This window comes from Sus scrofa, chromosome 6 (assembly GCF_000003025.6).
Source record: "Sus scrofa isolate TJ Tabasco breed Duroc chromosome 6, Sscrofa11.1, whole genome shotgun sequence".
Lineage (NCBI taxonomy): Eukaryota > Metazoa > Chordata > Mammalia > Artiodactyla > Suidae > Sus > Sus scrofa.
Window position 1 is genome coordinate 165,060,052 of NC_010448.4, and position 19,615 is coordinate 165,079,666.

The following is a 19,615-nucleotide window of genomic DNA, read 5'->3' on the forward strand; positions in this document are numbered from 1 at the left end:
TCCCCAGGCCCATGGGCTCTTCTCCCCAGCAGCCTTCCAGATTCCCAGCTGCCCTGAGCCCAGCCTTGTGCTGGGCACTGAGGACAAAGATGTAGTGATACTGTCCCTGCCATCGAGGAGAGCCAGTATGCAAAGGGAGGTGACTCACCCACAGATGCCCTCCCACACAGGGCAGACTGCGAGGAGACAGTTCACCTACTTCAGGGGCTCAGAGGGAGAAAGAGGGATTTGAGCTGGGCCTCAGAGGATTTAATGGTAGAGGAGCAGAAAGGGCACCCTCAGCAGAGGGCAGGAGAGAAGACAATGCCTCGCAAAGTAGGGCTTAGGCTGGGGGCGGCGGGGTGAAGTCCTGGGCTGCAAGGCCCACTCGGAGAAGCCGGTGTCTGCCCGTGAGTGACGAGGACCAGAGAAGCTTCTGCAGCACGAGACGGACATGGCTGGAGTCGGGTTCCAGAAGGCCAGGTCTCCAACCCCCACTGCCCTAACAACGACTGCCAGAAAGTATGGAGACCAGGAACCGGTTTTTGACGGTTGGGGGGCCTTTGCCATGTCATACCCACTAGCTGCCACATTGGCGGGATCAGGGCAGAGCAGGGACCACGGGAAGAGCAAGGTCCAGACTCAGTGGTTCTGGGCTTCTGGCAGGGGCGAGGGGGAGAGACCGGGAAGCCTCTGCCTGAGGTTGAACATTTTCTTGCACGGTGGCAGTTGTGTCCTGACTCCGCTGGGCGCGGATCCAGTGGGTCTCAGGTCCTGGGGGGCCGGGCGGGCAGCGGTCAGGAGGGCTGCCGCCCAGGAGCCATCAGTCGCTCCACCTCCCGCATGAACCGCAGACACAGCTCCTCCTGCCAGGGCAGAGCCACACACTGCACGGCCACAGGCAGCCCCACGCTCCGCTTCATGGCCTGCAGGGAACACGGGCATCAGAATGGGAGGGACCGGGGCAGGACCCCACCCGGGTCCAGGAAACGCCCCAGCTGGAGAAGACGGCGGCACAGCAAGGCCCCCTGCCTGCCCACAGTCTTTCGGGGTCTTGCATCAAGAAAGACGGACAAGGGCTACACATGTCTCTACTGCTTGTGCCACAGCACCTAGAGTTGGGGTGCAGGTATGAGGCCAGGGGAAGAACACTCACCTTCTGCACCACCTTGTCCCAGATGTCCCCAAAGTAGCCCTTGTAATGCTCCATCTGGGCCTCGTCCTCGGCAGTCACCGTGGTGACTGGCACCACCCCCGCGGGGAAGTCCAGGCAGTTGTAGAGCAGCGTGTAGCTGACGGCCCCTGAGACACAGCGCAAGCCGCTGAAGCCAGCTGGGTGACCTTCTGTGCCCACCACCCTCTCCAAGCCTCAGTCTTCCACCCTGTGAAACAGCATCCCTCTCCCACAGGCAGGGAGAGCCTCTCTCCTGGGGCTGAGACTTGAGTGACAGTGACAAAGCCCAGGAATCCAGATTCAGGGTAGGCTGGAAAGCCTGCTGAGGCTTTGCCCTTGCGGCATCCCCCACCTGGAATGCTGCTGTTTTCTTGGTTTATCTAAATTCCACCTGGACTTCAATCACCACGTCCTAAAGCCCTAGACTGTAACGAGATCTCCAACTTGGATAGTGCTGCGGACAGGGAGCTCATCCCCCACCCCGGGGGCATCGCACATGACTCCCACCCTCCAGCCAACCAGACTGTGAGCCTCTCCAGGGCAGGGTCCTCCCCCAGGGGTGCAGCCCACCCCCCAGGGCCCCACTTCTTCTACTTCCCAGCAGCCCCACCAGGCTCAGGGCTGAACTCATAGCAGAGAAGAGGCAGGTGACAGGGGCATGAGGGGCCGCAGACCTCACCTGTGGCCTTGCCTGGGGCATTCAAGTCTAGGGCAGGGCTCAGCATGGGGGTTAGCACCACATCCAGGTCCAGCGCTCGCCACTGGGCAATCACGGAGTGACGGTACATCTGGGGAGGATACCAGCACACCAGGCGAAGCACTCAGCCCCTGCCCGTGGCAGGGACCCTCCAGTGCAGCCACGGTGGCTAGGGTGGCTCTGGCCCTGCACCTGCCCCCAATCTCAACTGAACCTCAACGGGCTGGAGGACTGTGGGACATGCAGCCACGGCTGGGGTTTTTTTTGGTTTTGGGTTTTTTGGGGTTTTTTTTCGTCTTTTGTCTTTTTAGGGCCATACCCGTTGCATATGGAGGCTCCCAGGCTAGGGGTAAAATCAGAGCTACAACTGCCAGCCTACACCAGAGCCACAGCAATGCGGGATCCAAGCTGCGTCTGTGACCTACACCATAGCTCACAGCAGTGCCAGATCCTTAACCCACTGAGCAAGGCCAGGGATCGAACCCGCATCCTCATGGATGCCAGTCGGGTTCACTAACCACTGAACCACCACGGGACCTCTAGCCACGGCTGCTCTCAGGGGGCATCAGTTGCTCCAAAGAACCATAGATACACCTCTCTATGGTATCCTGCCAGGGCAGGGCCACATAGTGCCTGGCTACGGGCAGCACCAGAACAGCGAAGGGGCATCCAGGGCAGGAGTTCCAGGCTGACCCGGTGCCCTAGGATGGGCCCCCGGGCAGGTGAGGTCAGAGAGCAGGCCCCCAGCAGCCCGGGCCAGGGAGTGGAAGGGGGAATGGCGGACCATTCTGGGGGACCGACAGGCCCAGTGGCTAAGTGACCCCCAGGGCAGGGGCCCTGTCCAGCCCCACCCGCCACGCCCTACGCTAGTCCAGGGGCTCTGGCCTCACCTCAATCTCGTGCTGCAGTTCCCAGAGCTTTCCAGCCGACCTAGACCGAGGGAGGAAGGTCACCGACCATGAGGGTCACGGCCACAGCGACCAGCAGCCCCAGACCCTACTCTCAGCCCCTCCCAGATCTCAGTCCTCCTTGGGCCCCTCTCAACTCGCGGGGGTCTGTGAGAGGACAGCAGTGCAGGCCACAAGCGCCAATCCCTCAATTCAGGTCCCACGGAGTCCCCAGGAAGGACGGGGGCTCTTCCCACAGTGGCCTGACTCCCAGCTACCCTGAGGCCACTGGAGAGGCCAGAGCTGTCCAAGGTCCCAAATGCCTGCTGGCGAGAGAAGGAGCTAGTCCGCAAGATGCCAGAGTCCAACGGGGGCCATTTATTCCCCAGTTTTGCGGGCTCGAGCCACGGGCAGGGGCGGGGGCGGGGGTGGGGGCAGGCAGGTGCAGGCAGAGAGCAGCTGGATCCCCTCTTGGGTTCCCAGTGTCCCCCGTCCCCTGCCCGACCAGCTCCTTCCTGGGCCTCGCCCAGCCAGGGAGATCGTCTCCTCCCCACCCTCGGCCAGCCTGTGCTCTCCCTCAGGTCCTTGCTCTCCAGCCATCCCGGCACCTGCTAAGACCTCTTCAAAAGCTCCCCCAAGGCCACAGAGGTGGCCACCCTGCCTGGGCCCCTTCCAGCCCCAGAAGCTACTTCTCTCATTTTGTCTTGTCAGAAACCACTTGGACCCAGGACAGGCGAAAGGGGGGAGGGTGGGCATCTGGGCACAGGAGGTATTCTTACCGAGGCCTCAGGCTGCTGAGAAAGCCTGCCAACCTTGGGAGCTGCGGGACAGACACAGTCAGTGACTCGGCTTTGGGCTGAGCGCAGCAACCGTCTTCAAGCCACCCGTGCCTTCTCCCTCTCCCCAGGCCCCAGGGCAGCCCCCCTTCAACGTGCAGGGGGATTCAAGACTACAGGGCATGGTGGTGGGTGGTGGTGGGGACAGTCTGGGTGGGGACTGGGAGGAAGAGGCCACACCTGCCCAAACCAAGAGCAAGCAGCTAAGGGGAGGAGAAAGAGCCCCAGAGGCTCTGGAGCAGCCCAGCCCAGCCCTGCCACTCCCTGCATCCTCACCAGAGGCCTCAGCATGAAAGCCAGCAGTCCTTTAAGCCATTTGGGCAGCCTCAGAATTGAGATCAGGTCCCCTAAGCAGGAGTCCACGTAATCGCCTTCGCTGGGAGACAAAGAAACCAGTCCAGGCACTTCCGCCCCAGGCATCCCTCCAGCTCACTTCCGCCTACTGCATCCCTCATTCTTTATTTTTTCCTTTTTTAGGGCCGCATCTGTGGCATATGGAGGTTCCCAGGCTGGGGTTGAACCAGAGCTGCAGCTACCAGCCTGCGCCACAGCCACAGCAATGTCAGGTCTGAGCCGCATCTGCAACCTACACCACAGCTCACGGCAAACCTGGATCCTTAACCCACTGACCGAGGCCCAGAATCAAACCCACATCCTCACGGATACTAGTTAGGTTCGGGACTCACTGAGCCACAAAGGGAATTCTGACTCTGCCCACCCCTCCCATTTCAAACATACGACTGGAGTTCCCATCATGGCTCAGCAGAAACCCAACTAGGAACCATGAGGTTGTGGGTTCGATCCCTGGCCTTGCTCAGTGGGTTAAGGATCTGGTGTTGCCGTGAGCTGTGGTGTAGGTCGCAGACGCGGCTCAGATCCTGCATTGCTGCAGCTGTGGCATATGCCGGTGGCTACAGCTCCAATTAGACCCCTAGCCTGGGAACCTCCGTATGCCGCGGGTGTGGCCCGAGAAATGGCAAAAAGACAAAAAAAAAAAAAAAAAAAATGCAACTTGTGTCTGCTAACCCTTCAGGATGTCTGGGCTCTGCCCACCCCCTCTAGAGCTCCCCAAGGCAGGGCTTGGTGTCTCCATCCCTGGCAAACTCAGCTCAGAGCAGTAAGAGCTGAGGGCAGCCTCTCCCTGGCCAGGGCATGATACTGAGGGCACCCCCTACACACTGATGCTGAAGCCGGCCTGGAGGCACGAGGGGGGCAGCCCTGAGTAGGCGCTGTGACCCTTGTCCCTGAGACCTCGGCTGATCCTGGAGCTTCATTCCCAGGGCCAGAATGAGGGCTGATCCCTTCTGCCAAGGCCTGGACTACACTTAGCTACTGGGGGAAGTCCAATCAGTCTAAGCCTGTCCCCAGGAGACACCTTCACAGGCCTGTCCTCTGCCCTCATCAACATTTAAGGACTGAAAACATCTAAGCAGAACCAGCTTCTCTAAATGGGAGCTCTGAAAAGTCCCATAAAGCAGGTTGGAGCCAACCTACCCACTTTACAGAAGAGAAAACTGAGGTCCTGCTCAAAAGGGAAAGACACGGCTCCAGTTAGAAGAGCCTGGAGTCACAGCGTGATGTCTACACCTCTGCCCTCCTGCTTGGTCCTGCCCTTGCCTCCCAATCTTTCCCAAACACATAGGCAACTCCTTGCCCACCTCCTGCCACCCGACCAACTCAAGGCCAGGCCACAGATGCTCAGTCCAGCCTCCCCGGCGCTGGCCCCTTTCCAAAGTCTCCGGGGTGAGGTAGCGCCAGGCTCAGCCTGCAGTTGGAAAGGTGGCCAGATCCCTACCCAGAATGCTCAGACCTTCACGTTCAGCTGAGGCCTGTTCTCCATCTGCCCCCAGCCTGACCTGTCCGGGGAGTCACAGAACCCAGCTCCTCTCCCTGGGTCTCCCCACTCGATCCCCAAACCCAGCATCACTCACAAGTTCTGTAGCAACCTCTTCCCACCATCACTGAAGAGCCCGCCCGTTGACAGGGCCTCCAGAGCGTGGGGTATGTTGGCCGGCAGGAAGGGAATCAGCTGCAGGGATTGAGGGGTGTCAGGCTCCCAGACCTAGAAACCCTTCAGTCCCACCACCCCCAGGCTGCCTAGGCGGCCCTGAGCATGGACTGGACCGGCCCTGCCCACATGACACCCTCCCAAGAGCCGCCGAGGCAGTCTGCTGGCCTGTGACACCCCCCGGGAGCCACGCGTAAGCCTGTCCAAGACGGGCAGCCCCAAACCGCCACCTCAGGGCCCCGGGAACCTGGGGACAGCTGTGCACCAGCTGGCGGTTGACGAGGCAGCTCGCACATCCCCAGCGCAGGGCCAGGTTCACCGTCAATCATGTGCCCAATACTCCTGATCAGCCCCTTTTCACGGGTCCCAAAGGGTCAGGGTTCCCATCCCAAACACAAAACAAGCAGGGCGCAAAGATGCCAGGGATGGGTGGCAGCCATGGGTACCAGGAGGGCTTCCCTGGAGAAGGGTGATGCCAAGATGTGCGGGTCCCCGCAGCCATACCGTGTGGCCCGCAGCCTCAAGGCTCCGCTTGGTCTCCAGCAGGGCCCGCCTCATGGCCGGCGTGGGCATGGTGTAGTTGTCGGTCTCATAATACCCGACACGCAGGGGCCGAGAGCTTGTGTAGACCTGAGGGCAACACACGGGAGTCGGGTCAGGGCGGGAGAGGGTGGCCCGATGCAGGGCGCCCAGAGCATAGCGCGAAGACACGGCCTTTCTTTTTTTTCTTTTCTTTTTTTTTTGGTATTTTTTTGTAGCATATGGAGGTTCCCAGGCTAGGGGTCAAATCAGAGCTACAGCTGCCGGCCCATGCCACAGCCACAACAACACCAGATCCAAGCCGCATCTGCAACCTACACCAAGGCTCACAGCAACGCCAGATCCTGAACCCACTGAGTGAGGCCAGGGAGCGAACCCACATCCTCATGGATGCTAGTCGGGTTCATTACTGCTGAGCCACAGTGGGAACTCCAAGAGCTCAGACACAGCTTTAAGGCTGCAGGTCTCCTGGCTGCCAGTAAGACCAGCCCCTTCTGCATCTGACCCCGTCACAAAACACCTTCACAACGACTCCACAGCTGGACAGAGCAAGAATGAGGATTCCCACTGGACTTATAAGGAAACTGGGGCTTCAGGTCCAGACAGGGAGATGGGCCCAGAGTGGGGCTGGGACCTGCCCAAGGCCACTTGCAGTGCAGAGTGACAATGCCAGGTCGGGAACCCTGGCATCCTGGGTCCTGAGCCGAGGCTCTCCACAGCCTGTTTCAAGAATGCAAGTCCTAGCTCCCACGATAGAGTATTCCAGACCTCAGGACAGGGGCCTCATTTCCTCCTTCTCAGGAAGGGGCTCATGAACCACTGGGTTCAGTCGGAACCCCACCCAGCCCAGATCTCCTGCCTGCCTGGGGCGCTCAGTCCTTCCAAGGCAACCCGGGCTGGGTGAGCGGCAGAGGTCTGCAGGGAGACGTGTCAGCCTGCTGAGAAGTGGGCTGACGCCACCCAGCTCGCTGTCTACATTAATATGCCTTACTGTTCCCGCGCTCTCGTGGATCTCCCCTGCCTACTCCTGAATGTGCTGCACGTAAAGCACAAAGCACTTTATTATTCATTCTTAAAAGACTCATCAGGCGTTCCCGTCGTGGTGCAGTGGAAATGAATCTGACTAGCATCCATGAGGACGCAGGTTCGATCCCTGGCCTCGCTCAGTGGGTTAAGGATCTGGCGTTGCCGTGAGCTGTGATGTAGGTCGAAGACGTGGCTTGGATGCTGTGTGGCTGTGGCTGTGGTGTAGGCTGGCAGCTATAGCTCCGATTGGACCCCTAGCCTGGGAACCTCCATATGCTGTGGGCGCATCCCCAAAAAGCCAAACAAACAAACAAACAAACAAAACCTCATCAACTCTTCAGTAGAAGCATCAGGTGATAGTTTAGACTCCTTGAACCCCTCTCCTCAAAATCCTCACCTTGCCGTATCCACCAAACCTCACCTAGGACATCATGATCCGTGGTCAGTCCTAACCGACTCCCACTTGATTATAATTTTTTGCTTTTCTAGGGCCGCACCCGCATAGGCATACAGAGGTTCCCAGGCTAAGGACCTAGTCAGAGCTACAGCTGCCTGGCCTTCGCCAGAGCCACAGCAACGGGAGATCCGAGCCGCGTCTGTGACCTACCTACACCACAGCTCAAGGCAACGCCGGATCCTTGACCCACTGAGCGAGGCCAGGGATCGAACCTGCAACCTCATGGTTCCTAGTCGGGTTCGTTTCTGCCGCGCCACGACGGGAACTCCCCAACCCCCACTTTAAACTATCCACCTGAAACCAACTGCAAATATCCCAGCTTTGTCCCCTCCCTCACACCACTGAGGCTCTGTGGGGGCAGTCCCCTCCCTGACCACAGAAAGTAAGCCACTCAGCCTCATCTGATCAACGGGCTGTCTCAGTGATATTCTGGGGAAGCATCTGACACTGCCCACTGGTCCCTGCTTTCTCTGGGAGGGAGATAGCTCTGCTTTTTAACTGTCACTCAGCCAAGCATCCTGCTGGAGGCTGGGGAGAGGTGCATGAATACTCTAAGAAAGGATCCTATGTCCTGGGGGGGCGGGGGGCGGGAGTCAAACACAGACAAGGTACAGGAGTCTCCTCTCAAGCTGTTCTTAGCTTCAAGACTAATCCTACTGCTCAGGGACAGCCAGGAGGTGGCCCTTTCCTGCTCTAGCGCTCAGCCGGCCAATTTGACAGCCTCGTGGTTTCCAAATGCAGGCGAGGGCGCCATCTGATGGCTATTTGCGGAGGCGCGGCAGGCTCAGGCGCACCAGGAAGACCCCAATGCACTCCCACCCCTGCTCACCTCCTCGTTGAAGGGCAGGGGAGGCACCGTGGGGTCCAGGCGGAACATGTCTTCGCACAGCAGCGCACGCAGGCACAGGGCCAGGCTCTCCACGTCCCGCGCCATGGGGCCCACTGAGAGCTGCACTGTGGGGCAGGGAGGGGCAGAAAGAGAGATCACCCAGCCCCAAGGGGCTCTGGGGCTGGGTCCAAGCAAGAGCTGGGCCGTGGTCCTAGCAGAGGCAGGGGCCGAGGTGGATCAGGCCAACCCCCCTCCTCCAGGGCACCGAAGGAACCGCAGACCTCACCTGCTACCTGTCCATAGACGGAGCCCTTCAGACCACTCTTGCTGGATAAGAAACACAAGACGTTGGAAACGGGAAACGGCCACCCTCTGCCCAACCCCTCATCCGCACAGCAGCTCTGAGCTCCCACCACTTTGGAAACTAGGGAACCAGGGACTGTGGTGCTGTGACACCACCTCCCAGCCGAACTCCAGGAAGGGGATCCCTGCCTGGAGCCCAGAGAGGTGGGGGGGGGGGCTAGGCCAAGGTCACACAGCAAGGGACTTGGAAGGTCCCTCCACCCACCACCTACACCATACCTGATGCGGTTCCCCGTGGGTTTGATGCCGCAGATGCCACAGAAGGCGGAGGGAAAGCGGATGCTGCCCCCGATGTCGGTGCCTAAGCCCAGTGGGGAGCCTCCAGCAGCAATGAGGGCCCCCTCACCTCCCGAGGAGCCGCCCGGGCTCTTGGACGACATCCATGGGTTCGTGGTCTGGCCAAAGAGGGGGTTACTGCAGTCATAGCTGGAGGAAGCAGGACAGGGTCAGCCTGGGTCCTGCTGGCACCGGTGCCCCTGCCTCCACCCCGCGCCCCTGAGACCCAACCTGAACATGGACTGGGGGACGTTGGTGTGCACGAAAGGCACAGCACCCTGCAGTTTCAGCACCTGCACCACCACGCAGTCACATTCTGCTGGTGTCCCCTGGTTCCGGCTCAAGCCCAGCGTGGAGTCATGGCCCTAGAAGAAGGGATGGGCGAGGGTGAGGCAGAGCAATGATTCTGTCAGTGCAGGAGCTGCGCCGCATCTAGCCTTTGGTCCCTGATTAACGCCGTGACTTCGGGCTTCCAGGGAGTACCATCCCCACAGGCCTCGCTTACTACAGGGAGTAGACCTGTTTTACCCCAGATATACTAGTGGCCTGATCCACCCCTGCCCCGCCTCTCCTGGGGCAGATATGCTGATTAACACCCAGGTGGATGTTAATCTCTAACCCACTGATAGAAAAGGAATGAGAGGAGTTCCGGCGCAGCAGAAACGAATCTGACTAGGAACTATGAGGTTGCGGGTTCGACCCGTGGCCTCGCTCAGTGGGTTGAGGATCTGGCGTTGCCATGAGCTGTGGTGTAGGTCGCAGATGCGGCTTGGATGGTGTGTGGTTGTGAGCTGTGGTGTAGGCTGGCAGCGACACCAGCTGGAGCCCTACACCGACTGGAGCCCTAGCCTGGCAACCTCCATGTGCTGCAGGTACGGCCCTAAAAAAAAAAAAAAAGAAAAGAAATGAGAGGGTTGGCGACTCCCAGTCTAGGGAAGAGAAGAACAAAGGAACCATGAGACTTACGGGATCCAAGGGCCCCGAAGGCCGCTATCGGACAAGGACTGATGTAGGGTCAACTGAGCAAGGCCAGTGGGCAAAAGAGCTGATGGCGCTCCCATCCCCATCTTTCTAAGAGAGAAAACCCTACAGAACAATAGAGAGGGGCCTCTTCCCCCCACTGGGAGCTGTGTGCTTTCCTGTCCTAAAGACTTTTGCCTGCTTGCTGCCTGGGTGTTCAAGGAAGTTCATTCGTGACAGCAACAGGGGAACGTGGCTGATGAGCCAGGGGTCTGCTCCACCACCCCCTCACAGGCCAAGGGGCAAGGCACGCCCATGGTGCCCTCTCAAGGCCTGGGGACCTGCTACCTCCTCTGAGGGCCCAGGGTGAGCCAGGACACGGAGCGGGCTGGCAGGGACTCGGGCAGGGCACCTTGCAGCTGAAGCACTCCTTGAGGCTGACAGGGACACCGTAGAGCAGGCCCTGCCCGGGCGCCTGGCACAGCTGAGCCTCACAGTCTGCCAGGTAGGTGGTCACGCAGTTGGTCCCTCTGTTCACTTCCCAGGCCTGGAGGAGGGAAGCGGAGACACAAGGCCAAGTGGGCCTGGCTTATTTTTTTTCCAATTGTGCTAGAACATACATGACATAAAGTATACCTCGAGGAAGGGTACCAGCAACATGAGCCAGAGCCGGGAGCAGAGAAGGCAACGGAGGCCCAGCACCAGCCTGGCTACCTGCAGGTGGCTCCAGCCTCCGCCTGGCTGCCTCAGGCCTTCAACTCCAAGGCGACCTTGGGACTCCAAGACAACAGGCGACCCCGCAGGGCCCGGGCACAGCCCAGGCTCTCAAAAGAAGTAACTACTGACCTCAGGGAGCCCCTGGAGGCTGAGCTGGGACCATGACCCTTGGCCATTTCCCTCCTCCTCCAAGCCACACCTCTGCCCAGGGAGGCGCCTGCGAGCTAGACTGGGCCTCTAGCCTCCCCCAGGCCTGGCCCACACCTGCCCATGTGAGGCCTCCCCTCCCCCAGGGACTCTTGAATCCGATAATAAAGTCTCGTGGAGGAGTGGCTGACTGATAGAGCAACTGGAGAACACGGGAGCAGCCTGTTGCCACACTCAGGCACAGGAAATCTGTCACCAAGTGCACTCTGCGGCCGATTAAGAAGGGCAGGAGGGTTTTCAGGGACACGGGGGCAGAAGAAGCCGGGGCCAGGGGTGTCCGGTCCCTCCTGCACAGGCAGACTCTCTCCGAGCCGCTCTCAGCTGCCGTCACACACACCACCTCGGTCCCCCACACGCACGTCCTCCTGCTTCGGGGTCACCCTCGCGGCCACGGGCTCACTTCCAAGAAGTCATGCGACATAAAAGTCACATTCATAAAGCACAAGCCCTCCGTTCAGTTCCTTTCAAACACATGGCTTGAGCACTTTCGACCTAAAAAGCAGGGTTTAGCACGAAGGTGCAAAGATAAAGCAGACACACATTTGCCTTTTGGGAGAGAGAAGGATGAGGCGATGAGAAAGGTATCGTCAGAAAGTCCACACTGAGGAGGAAACTGCAACTTGGGCTGGGAGGGGAGGCGGAGGGCGGGAGGCTTCCAGGGAGAGGGGACTCCTTTCTAAGCCCCGAAGACTCATCAGGGGGCCCGCTGCACTGCGCAGGGCAAGAAGAGGGAGAAGGGGGCCCCCCAGGAACCGTGCAGAACACGGCAGTCCCTGGCGGCCAGGGAATGGCCAGCCTCTGAGCTGCTGATGCCCTGAGCTCCAGAAGGCCTTGGCCAGAGAGGATGCGGGAGAGCCGAGAGGGCATCTGGCCAGAAGGCTGGCATCTGGTCCTGGAGGGAGATGAGGGTGAAGGACCAGGGTGGCTGCAGGGGGCGGAGAAACGGGGATGGACTAGAGAGAGTGATAAGAAGGGAACAGACCAGACTCGGTGACCGATGGGGCGGAGGCGGGAGGGAGAGGGAAGAAGTCTGGGCTGAAAGCCAGGCGTCCAGCTAAGACAACGTGTTCAGTGCGCCCCACACACGCGCGTGCACTGCACAGAGAGTCATTCTCTTTCTCTCCCCCTCTCTCCCTCTCTCTCACACACACACACACACACACAGAACTCCAGCTCCCTCTGTCCTGGCAGCCCCTGGCACGGTGGTCCCACCAGGGCCTCTGCGGGACAAAGTCCAGGCCAGGTTTTCGCCACAGCCTTGCCCAGAGAGGGGAGGAAGGAGCAAGCAGGACCACCCCCTGGCCTTACCTTTTGCAGGTAGGAAAAGAGCACAGCCTCTGGAGACAGCTCCCCACTTCGTACCTTCTGTACCAGCTGAGGCAGTGGCAGGGCCAGCAGCATCTCCGAGTCCAGATCGGGGTTCTGGGGAGACACCTGGGGTCAGTCCCCCACTCCCCGCAGGCCCCGTGTGCCTGGAGCAGACAACCTGTGGCCCAAGCTCCCAAGACCCCACACCTGCCAAGCACATGCTGTCACATCCCAAATCCATGACAAACGGCCCGCCCGAAGCTCTGAGGCCACAGATGTGGCCCAGCCTGGGCAGACCCTTGCCACCTGTGGACAGTACTGATCTACCTCTTCAAGAAGCTTACTGGAAGGGAGTTCCCTTCCTGGCTTAGCGGTAACGAACCCAACTAATATCCATGAGGACGCAGGTTCGATCCCTGGCCTCGCTGAGTGGGTTAAGGATCCAGCGTTCCTGTGAGCTGCGGTGTAGCTTGCAGACGCAGCTCGGATCTGGTGTGGCTGTGGCTGTGGCGTAGACAGCTCTGATTTGACCTCTAGCCTGGGAACTTCCACATGCCTCGAGTGTGGCCCTAAAAAGACAAAAAAAAAAGAAGAAGAAGAAGAAGCAGCTTACTGGAGGGGGGCCCAGGGAGAGGCCATCCCCAGGCTGATTATGAGAACATAGCCAACAAGCACCACCAATGAATGGCTGCCCATTGTGTGCCAGGCACTATGTGCTCTGTATTTGGATTAAATCTCACTACCATTCCCATTGTGCAGCTCAAGAAACTGAGGCTGGAGTTCCCGTCGTGGCGCAGTGGTTAACAGATCCGACTGGGAACCATGAGGTTGCGGGTTCGGTCCCTGCCCTTGCTCAGTGGGTTAACGATCTGGCGTTGCCGTGAGCTGTGGTGTAGGTTGCCGACGCGGCTCGGATCCCGCGTTGCTGTGGCTCTGGCGTAGGCCGGTGGTTACAGCTCCGATTCGACCCCTAGCCTGGGAACCTCCATATGCCGCGGGAGCGGCCCAAGAAATAGCAACAACAACAACAACAACAACAAAAAAAAAGACAAAAAAAAAAAAAAAAAGAAACTGAGGCTCAGAGAGGGGAAGTGCCCTGCCTGGGACCTTACTGGTAAAACTACAGTTCTCTGCCCACTCAGCACGGCCTGCGCACCTAACTACTCCACCCCCGGCAGGAGAGGGCAGAAGCAAGAAGACCTGTCCTGGGTGGCTGCGGCTGGAGCTGGAGCCACACCCAAAAAAGAGGGCTTTTTTCATTCATTCCATAGATACGTATTAGGTGCCTACTCTGTACCAGGTACCACGCAAGGCATGGAAGTACAGCACTGAACCAAGAAGTCACGTCCAGGAGCTCCCTGGTGGCTCAGTGGGCTAAGGATCCACTGTTGTCACTGTGGTGGCTCGGGTCACTGCTCTGGAGTGGCTCTGATCCCTGGCCTGGGAGCATCCCCATGCTGTGGGCACAGGCCAAAAATAAAAAGTCACATCCAGGCTTTGGGGAGCTCGTACAGGTGCAGAGGTGGGAGCGAGCAGATCATTTATAAGGAAACGAATAAGCATTTTAGACAGTAAGACATGAAATAAAACCAGTGCCGCGTGGGCAGCGCGCTGGTCGAAGGTGGTCAGGGAAGAGCTCTCGGGAGGAGCAGGGAGCTTGATCAGACACACGAATGCCAGGCAGGCCCTGCCTGCAAACGCCCGAGGGTATGGAGACCAAGAGGAGGAGGGCTCCTCCCCCCACCCTTCACCTCTGCCCTCCTCTGCTGTCGCCAGAGTCGCCAGACCTCCTTGCTGCTGAACCCAACAGCCACTCGACGGTTCCCACACTGCTCCAAGTCTCACAGAGGCATTCCGGGGCCTTGCTTCAGTTTCCTCCTGGGCATGGACACACCGGCCTCCCTGCATTTCCTCCTGCCTCCCCACTCCTTCTGTCAGTCGCTCATCCAGTCACAGCCACAGCAACACAGGATCCGAGCTGCCTCTGCCACCTACACCACAGCTCACGGCAACGCCGGATCCCTAACCCACGGAGCGAGGCCAGGGATCAAACCAGCATCCTTATGGATCCTAGTCGGGTTCAATAACCACTAAGCCACGACAGGAACTCCATTTCTGCTGTGATTTGAAGCATGAGAAGGAGCCAGATTTGGGGGGAGAAAGAGGCTTCTGTAGGTTCCCCTGGGCACCTCTTCTTCCTCTTTGATGCTAGAAGAAGTTGGTCCTTCTCCTGGCTTCCATTCCAGGCCCTCCACCTATCCCACAGCCTCCTGCTCATCCTTCCAGCCTGACCCAGCTGAGCTCAAATCCGCTCCTCGCTGAGCTAGTCTCTGTTCCCTCTGCCCCTGAGTCCTCCTGCGCACGCTGCGCCCCCTTCCCCACTTTCCGCCGGCTCCTCCTGCCCAGGCAAGGGCACCCCCATCCGCCCTGGACTCCCCTCTCTCCCCACCCGCACCCAATCAGTCACCGAGCCCCCTGGTCACTCTGGAAACTGGCCACCTGTCCATCCTCTCTACCAAGACCCTCGGCAGGGCCCATCCCGTCTCCCTGGGTCACACAGGGGCCACTTAACTGGCGGTCCTGCCTGAGCTTTGCCGCCAGACCGGAGAGGGCAGTGAGCAACCTGGCCTTGCTTCTGCCCTCAAAACCCTCTTCGCCTCTTCACACCACAAGCTCGGGGAGATGTTCCCAGGCCTGTCAGACTCCCCCGCCCCCCCTCGATGCGACACGGCCCACTCGCACCCACTGCACGCCCGGAGCAGAGCACCCACCACGCAGCCTTTGAAGCCTGGCCTCAACATCAGGACACTCTACCTCCTCCCTGAATTTGCTAAGTGGATAAACACTTACTCGGGATGGGAAATACAGGGAGCTATAAGGAAGGAAAAACAATGGATCCGTGATCCCCCCCCCCCCACACACACACACTCGAGACAATCCCTAGGGGTACACACGCATTTTTTACGGTAAACGAAATGAAAAGGGGAAGTGAAGCTCTCCTCCACCTCCAGGACCGCTCTGCTCAGTCCCGCTTCTGAAAAGGAAGCCATAGGTAACCGTTTCTGATGACACCTTACAGGGGAAAAAAAAAAAAAAAAAAAGGTTTGTAAACACCCACAATGTGGGAAGTTCTCATTGTGGCTCGGCGATAATGAGCCCGACTAGTATCCGTGAGGACGCGGGTTCGATCCCTGGCCCCACTCAGTGGGTTAAGGATCCAGCATTGCTGCGAGCTGTGGTGCAGGTCACAGAAGCAGCTCGGATCTGGAGTGGCTGTGGCTGTGGTGTTGGCCAGCAGCTGCAGCTCCAATTCGACCCCTAGCCCTGGAACTTCCATAGGCCACAGGTGTGGCCCTAAAAAGAAAAAAAAAAAAAAAAAACCCACAATGCGTATAGTTGGTTACATATATTCTATTTTTGCACTTGGAGATCATACTATACACACAGCACTACGCCGGGCCTTTCCCACGTCGCAATGAAAATAGCAAGATTTTGTTCTTCCGATTATATAAATGTGTACGCATTGTTTAAAAAACTCCTAACAGCATGCTGAAGAGAGTAAAAATCACCAGACAGCCCACTGAGTCTGGTCACCGCTGTTCCCCACCTGGCTGCAGGGGCCCTCGAGGCCCTGTGCACCTCAGCTAGACGCTGCCAGCAAGCTCCCCTCCGCGTTCAGCACACATGTTAAATCTCTCCTTGGCTCTGTGCTAACAGCTGATGACACTGTTGCTAACAGCTATTTTTAAGTCTTCAACTACTTATCAGGCAGCTGAGACATTTTCTCTTGCACAAGACACCAGAGTAAGCCTGCACCTCCAGGAGGCCCATCTGCAAACACCAGGGAAACTGCATTTGTGTGGAGAACACAGGGACGTACAGATGAGTAAATAACTTCTCACCATTCCCGTCGTGGCTCAGCAGAAAAGAATCTGACTAGTAACCATGAGGATGCAGCTTCGATCCCTGCCCTTGCTCAGTGGGTTAAGGATCCGGCGTTGCAGTGAGCTATGGTGTAGGTGTAGTTGGCAGATGAGGCTCGGATCTGGCATGGCAGTGGCTGTGGTGTAGGCGGGCAGCTGCAGCTCCGATTTTACCCCTAGCCTGGGAACCTCCATGTGCCGCAGGTGCAGCCCTAAAAAGACCAAAAAATAAAAAAAAAAATCCCTTCTCACCAAGCGTCTGGCCATCTATATGCCTACTTTTTCAAGCGAAGGGTACCATAGCTGTCACTGAATCACCACCTCCTCCTTCTATTTTTCTCCTTCTAAACCACCTACTGTCCTAATTTCAGGTATCCTAGATTGTCCTCTGAGTCTTTATTTTTGCTCATTTTTTTTAATCACTTTTGTTCTATTTCAAGATATCTCTACCATTTGATCAAGGAGGCCCCGACACTGATCACAACAAAAACCACACTGTTCAATTCATCCACCGAATCATTTTGTTTTAAAATCAGCTTCCAGGAAGTTCCCATCGTGGCTCAGCAGAAACAAGTCTGACTAGTATCCATGAGGATGCAGATTCGATCCCTGGCCTCGCTCAGTGAGTTAAGGATCTGGCGTTGCCGTGATCTGTGGTGTAGGTCACAGATGAGGCTTGGATCTGCCATCGCTGTGACTATGGCATAGGCCAGCAGCTACCGCTCCGATTCCACCCCCAGCCTGGGAACCTCCGTATGCCGAGGGTGCAGCCCTAAAAAGAAAGACATAAAATTCAGAAAACTGAAAGAACACTGTAAACCAGCTATAATGGAAAAAAATTTAATCATCATATATTAAAAAAAGACATTAGAATAGAATAGAATAGAATAGAATAGAATAGAATGGAATAGAATGAAATGGAATCAGCTTCCTGTTGGTCTTGGAGAGGCCAGGAGATGGAACTACAGGTGGGACCCAGTTGAAGGAAGTGGCCTTTGTAAGACCAGTAGGGTTTTGACAAAACGGCTTGTAGAGATGCGCAGGAAGGATATTAAGGGTAAAACTACAGGTGCAGAGGCACAGAGGCAGGAGCAGGTGTTCTGTGACGTCTCTCCCAGCCATTAGAGTCTATCAATGCTGGTCCTTCTCTTCAGTCTAGAAAGGATATTAAAACTCATTCAAGGGGCACGGTGGAAACAAATGGGCAAGACCATGTTTCAGGTTAAGCCTCACGTGGTCAACAGAGAGCTTCAGAAACATGCCTCGCTCTAAAGATGCTCTGGAGTCCAGAGACAGATGAACCACCTTGTGATACCCAAGAATTGCTTAGGACTCCTCCTCTTCCAGCAAAGCCTTGGGACCCTGGAGGTACCTGGCCAACTAGCTTTCCTGCTGTCAGGCAGGAGCTAGACTGCAAGCTGCTGTATTCACCCAGGGCCCTGCTTACCTCGGTGTCCCTTGCTCAGTGTGGGGCTGGGCCACGAAAGCCCCAGGAGAAAGAGTGCTTAGTCAGCCTCAAAACCTACCTGCCCATCACCCAGCAATTCCAACCCCAGCAGAAAGGAGCCATAGGACTGGGGCGGGGCATCCTAAGGCCCCAGCTGAGCTCAGCTAAACCCTCCACCTGTTCCCAAAGCATTGTCTTCAAGACCCCGCCCCTTTGCTGGCTGCTTAAAACCAAGAGGCTCTGAGATAGTTCTCCCTTCCTTCTCCCAGTCATTGGGAAACCACAAGTTACCTCCCTGCTTTCCCATCTGGAAACGCCAAGCTTTGGTGTTCTAAAGCCAGGCTCTCTGTCCCAGGGAGGGTGTGTAAACGTGAAGTAAATCCATACCAGGACATCCAGCCGTAACCTCCAGGGAACCAGGGCCATGCCCTGGTACCGCATCCACGGCAGGGTCTCCCTTCCTAAGCTCTCCCCCCTGCTGCTCTCCATCTGAATGAGGAGGGATCATCCCACTGGGCATCCTGGGTCTAATTCCAGCCTCTGACTCGTGCTGTCACCTGGCACGTCTTCCTACTTATCAGACCCAAATCCTATCAAATACTCGGGAGAAGTCTTCCTGCCCTCAGGGGAGGATAAGAACAGAGTTCAGCATTTTGACTTGGAACTGGGTCCAGGGTGTCATATACCTAAACGGAAAGCCAGCTCTTCTGGTCTCTGCCCTCGCTGCCTTACACACACTGAGCTGATTCAGAGGGAGAAAAGCTTGTGGACAGATCACCCAGGGAAGGGCTGGACCTAAACCTGCTCATGCGAGGGGCTTACCACTGGTCAGACTGGACAGCCTGGGCTGCTGGAGCCCAGTAACTCCCTGTGGACTTAGGCCCTTCCCAGCTCCCACTTAGCATCCTGACGCACAAATCAGTGAGTTTGAACTGTAAACTCTCAGGATTCCCTGGCCTATCATACCCTTTAGGTGTAAGGACTATCCGATTCCAGAGTCCTAAACCTGAGCATCCTATTGGTTCCCACAGCTGCGTTCTGGCGTCCCAATAGTCAGTGGTCCTGAGACTCCTGGGCACGGAGCAAAGTGACCCAGTGCGTTTAGAGCCTTCCACAGACTGTCTTTCGTTTCCCTTCCTCCCCTAGGCCCTGTTTGGCTCAGAAAGAGTAGGGCATGTGTTAGACAAGCATGAGGGCGAGAAGGGTTGCCTAAAGTTAAAAGCCGGCGCTGCGCACACGCCAGTGCTGCCCACAACCTGGCTCTCTCAGCACCGAGGCGGTGGAAAGTGCCGCTGCCACCCCGTGCCCTCCCCCCCACCCGACCCCGATTCAAAACCTGCGGGTCACCTGGAGCCGGAAGCGCTGCGCCGCCTTGTCCATGGTCTCCAGGGCCGCTTGCTGCCTCTGTCGCGCCCGGGCCGCCGCGCCCCGCGCCATCCGGCGACTGGACCAACGCAGGGCCAAGGCCGCTGCCACCAAGCAGCAGGCCAGGGCAACCCCGGAGGGGCCGGAGAACGCAGCCCACAGTTCTTCCTGCACCATGATCTCCCACCGAGGACCGGGCCGGGGGCAACCGAAGAGGAATCAGCACGCGCCGACGCCGCTGCAAAACCTGGCCTGGATCAGCCGGGGATCCAGCGCGGGAGGGGAGCGGAGGGGAGGGGAGGGGCGGGGCGGGCGCCGTTGCCTGGCAGCCGGCCAGAGGCGGGCAGCGCGCAATGGTCAAGGTCAAGCGCAGCGGCGTGGCTGGGGCAGCTCCCAAATTCTCAAGCACTGGGCCAGAAGGCGCAGGAGGAGCAGGAAGGCAGGCACCCGCTTCCAGGGGACGCCCTCAGAATCTCTAGCGTAGTTCGGCGCCCTGGCCCGGCCCGGCCTCCACCTCGAGCACCGGAGAGTCCCAATTCCTGGAGGATGCGGCCCGGCTGGAGCCCCCTGCGGGAAAGGCCGATCAGGACCACGGGGAGCAGCGCCAGACTGGGCT

General features: G+C 58.1%; 1 protein-coding gene across 3 annotated transcripts; it reads right to left on the reverse strand.

Annotated features, from left to right (window-relative positions):
- FAAH (fatty acid amide hydrolase) lies at positions 228–19,289 on the reverse strand. 3 transcript variants are annotated; one of them, NM_213914.1, is given in 15 exon segments: positions 236–905; positions 1,136–1,281; positions 1,833–1,941; positions 2,741–2,780; positions 3,517–3,557; positions 3,850–3,949; positions 5,505–5,602; positions 6,086–6,211; positions 8,434–8,558; positions 8,720–8,760; positions 9,016–9,222; positions 9,304–9,437; positions 10,445–10,579; positions 12,265–12,378; positions 18,982–19,195. In NM_213914.1, coding segments are annotated over 15 exon segments (1,740 nt in total). In that variant the 5' UTR covers positions 19,177–19,195; the 3' UTR covers positions 236–776.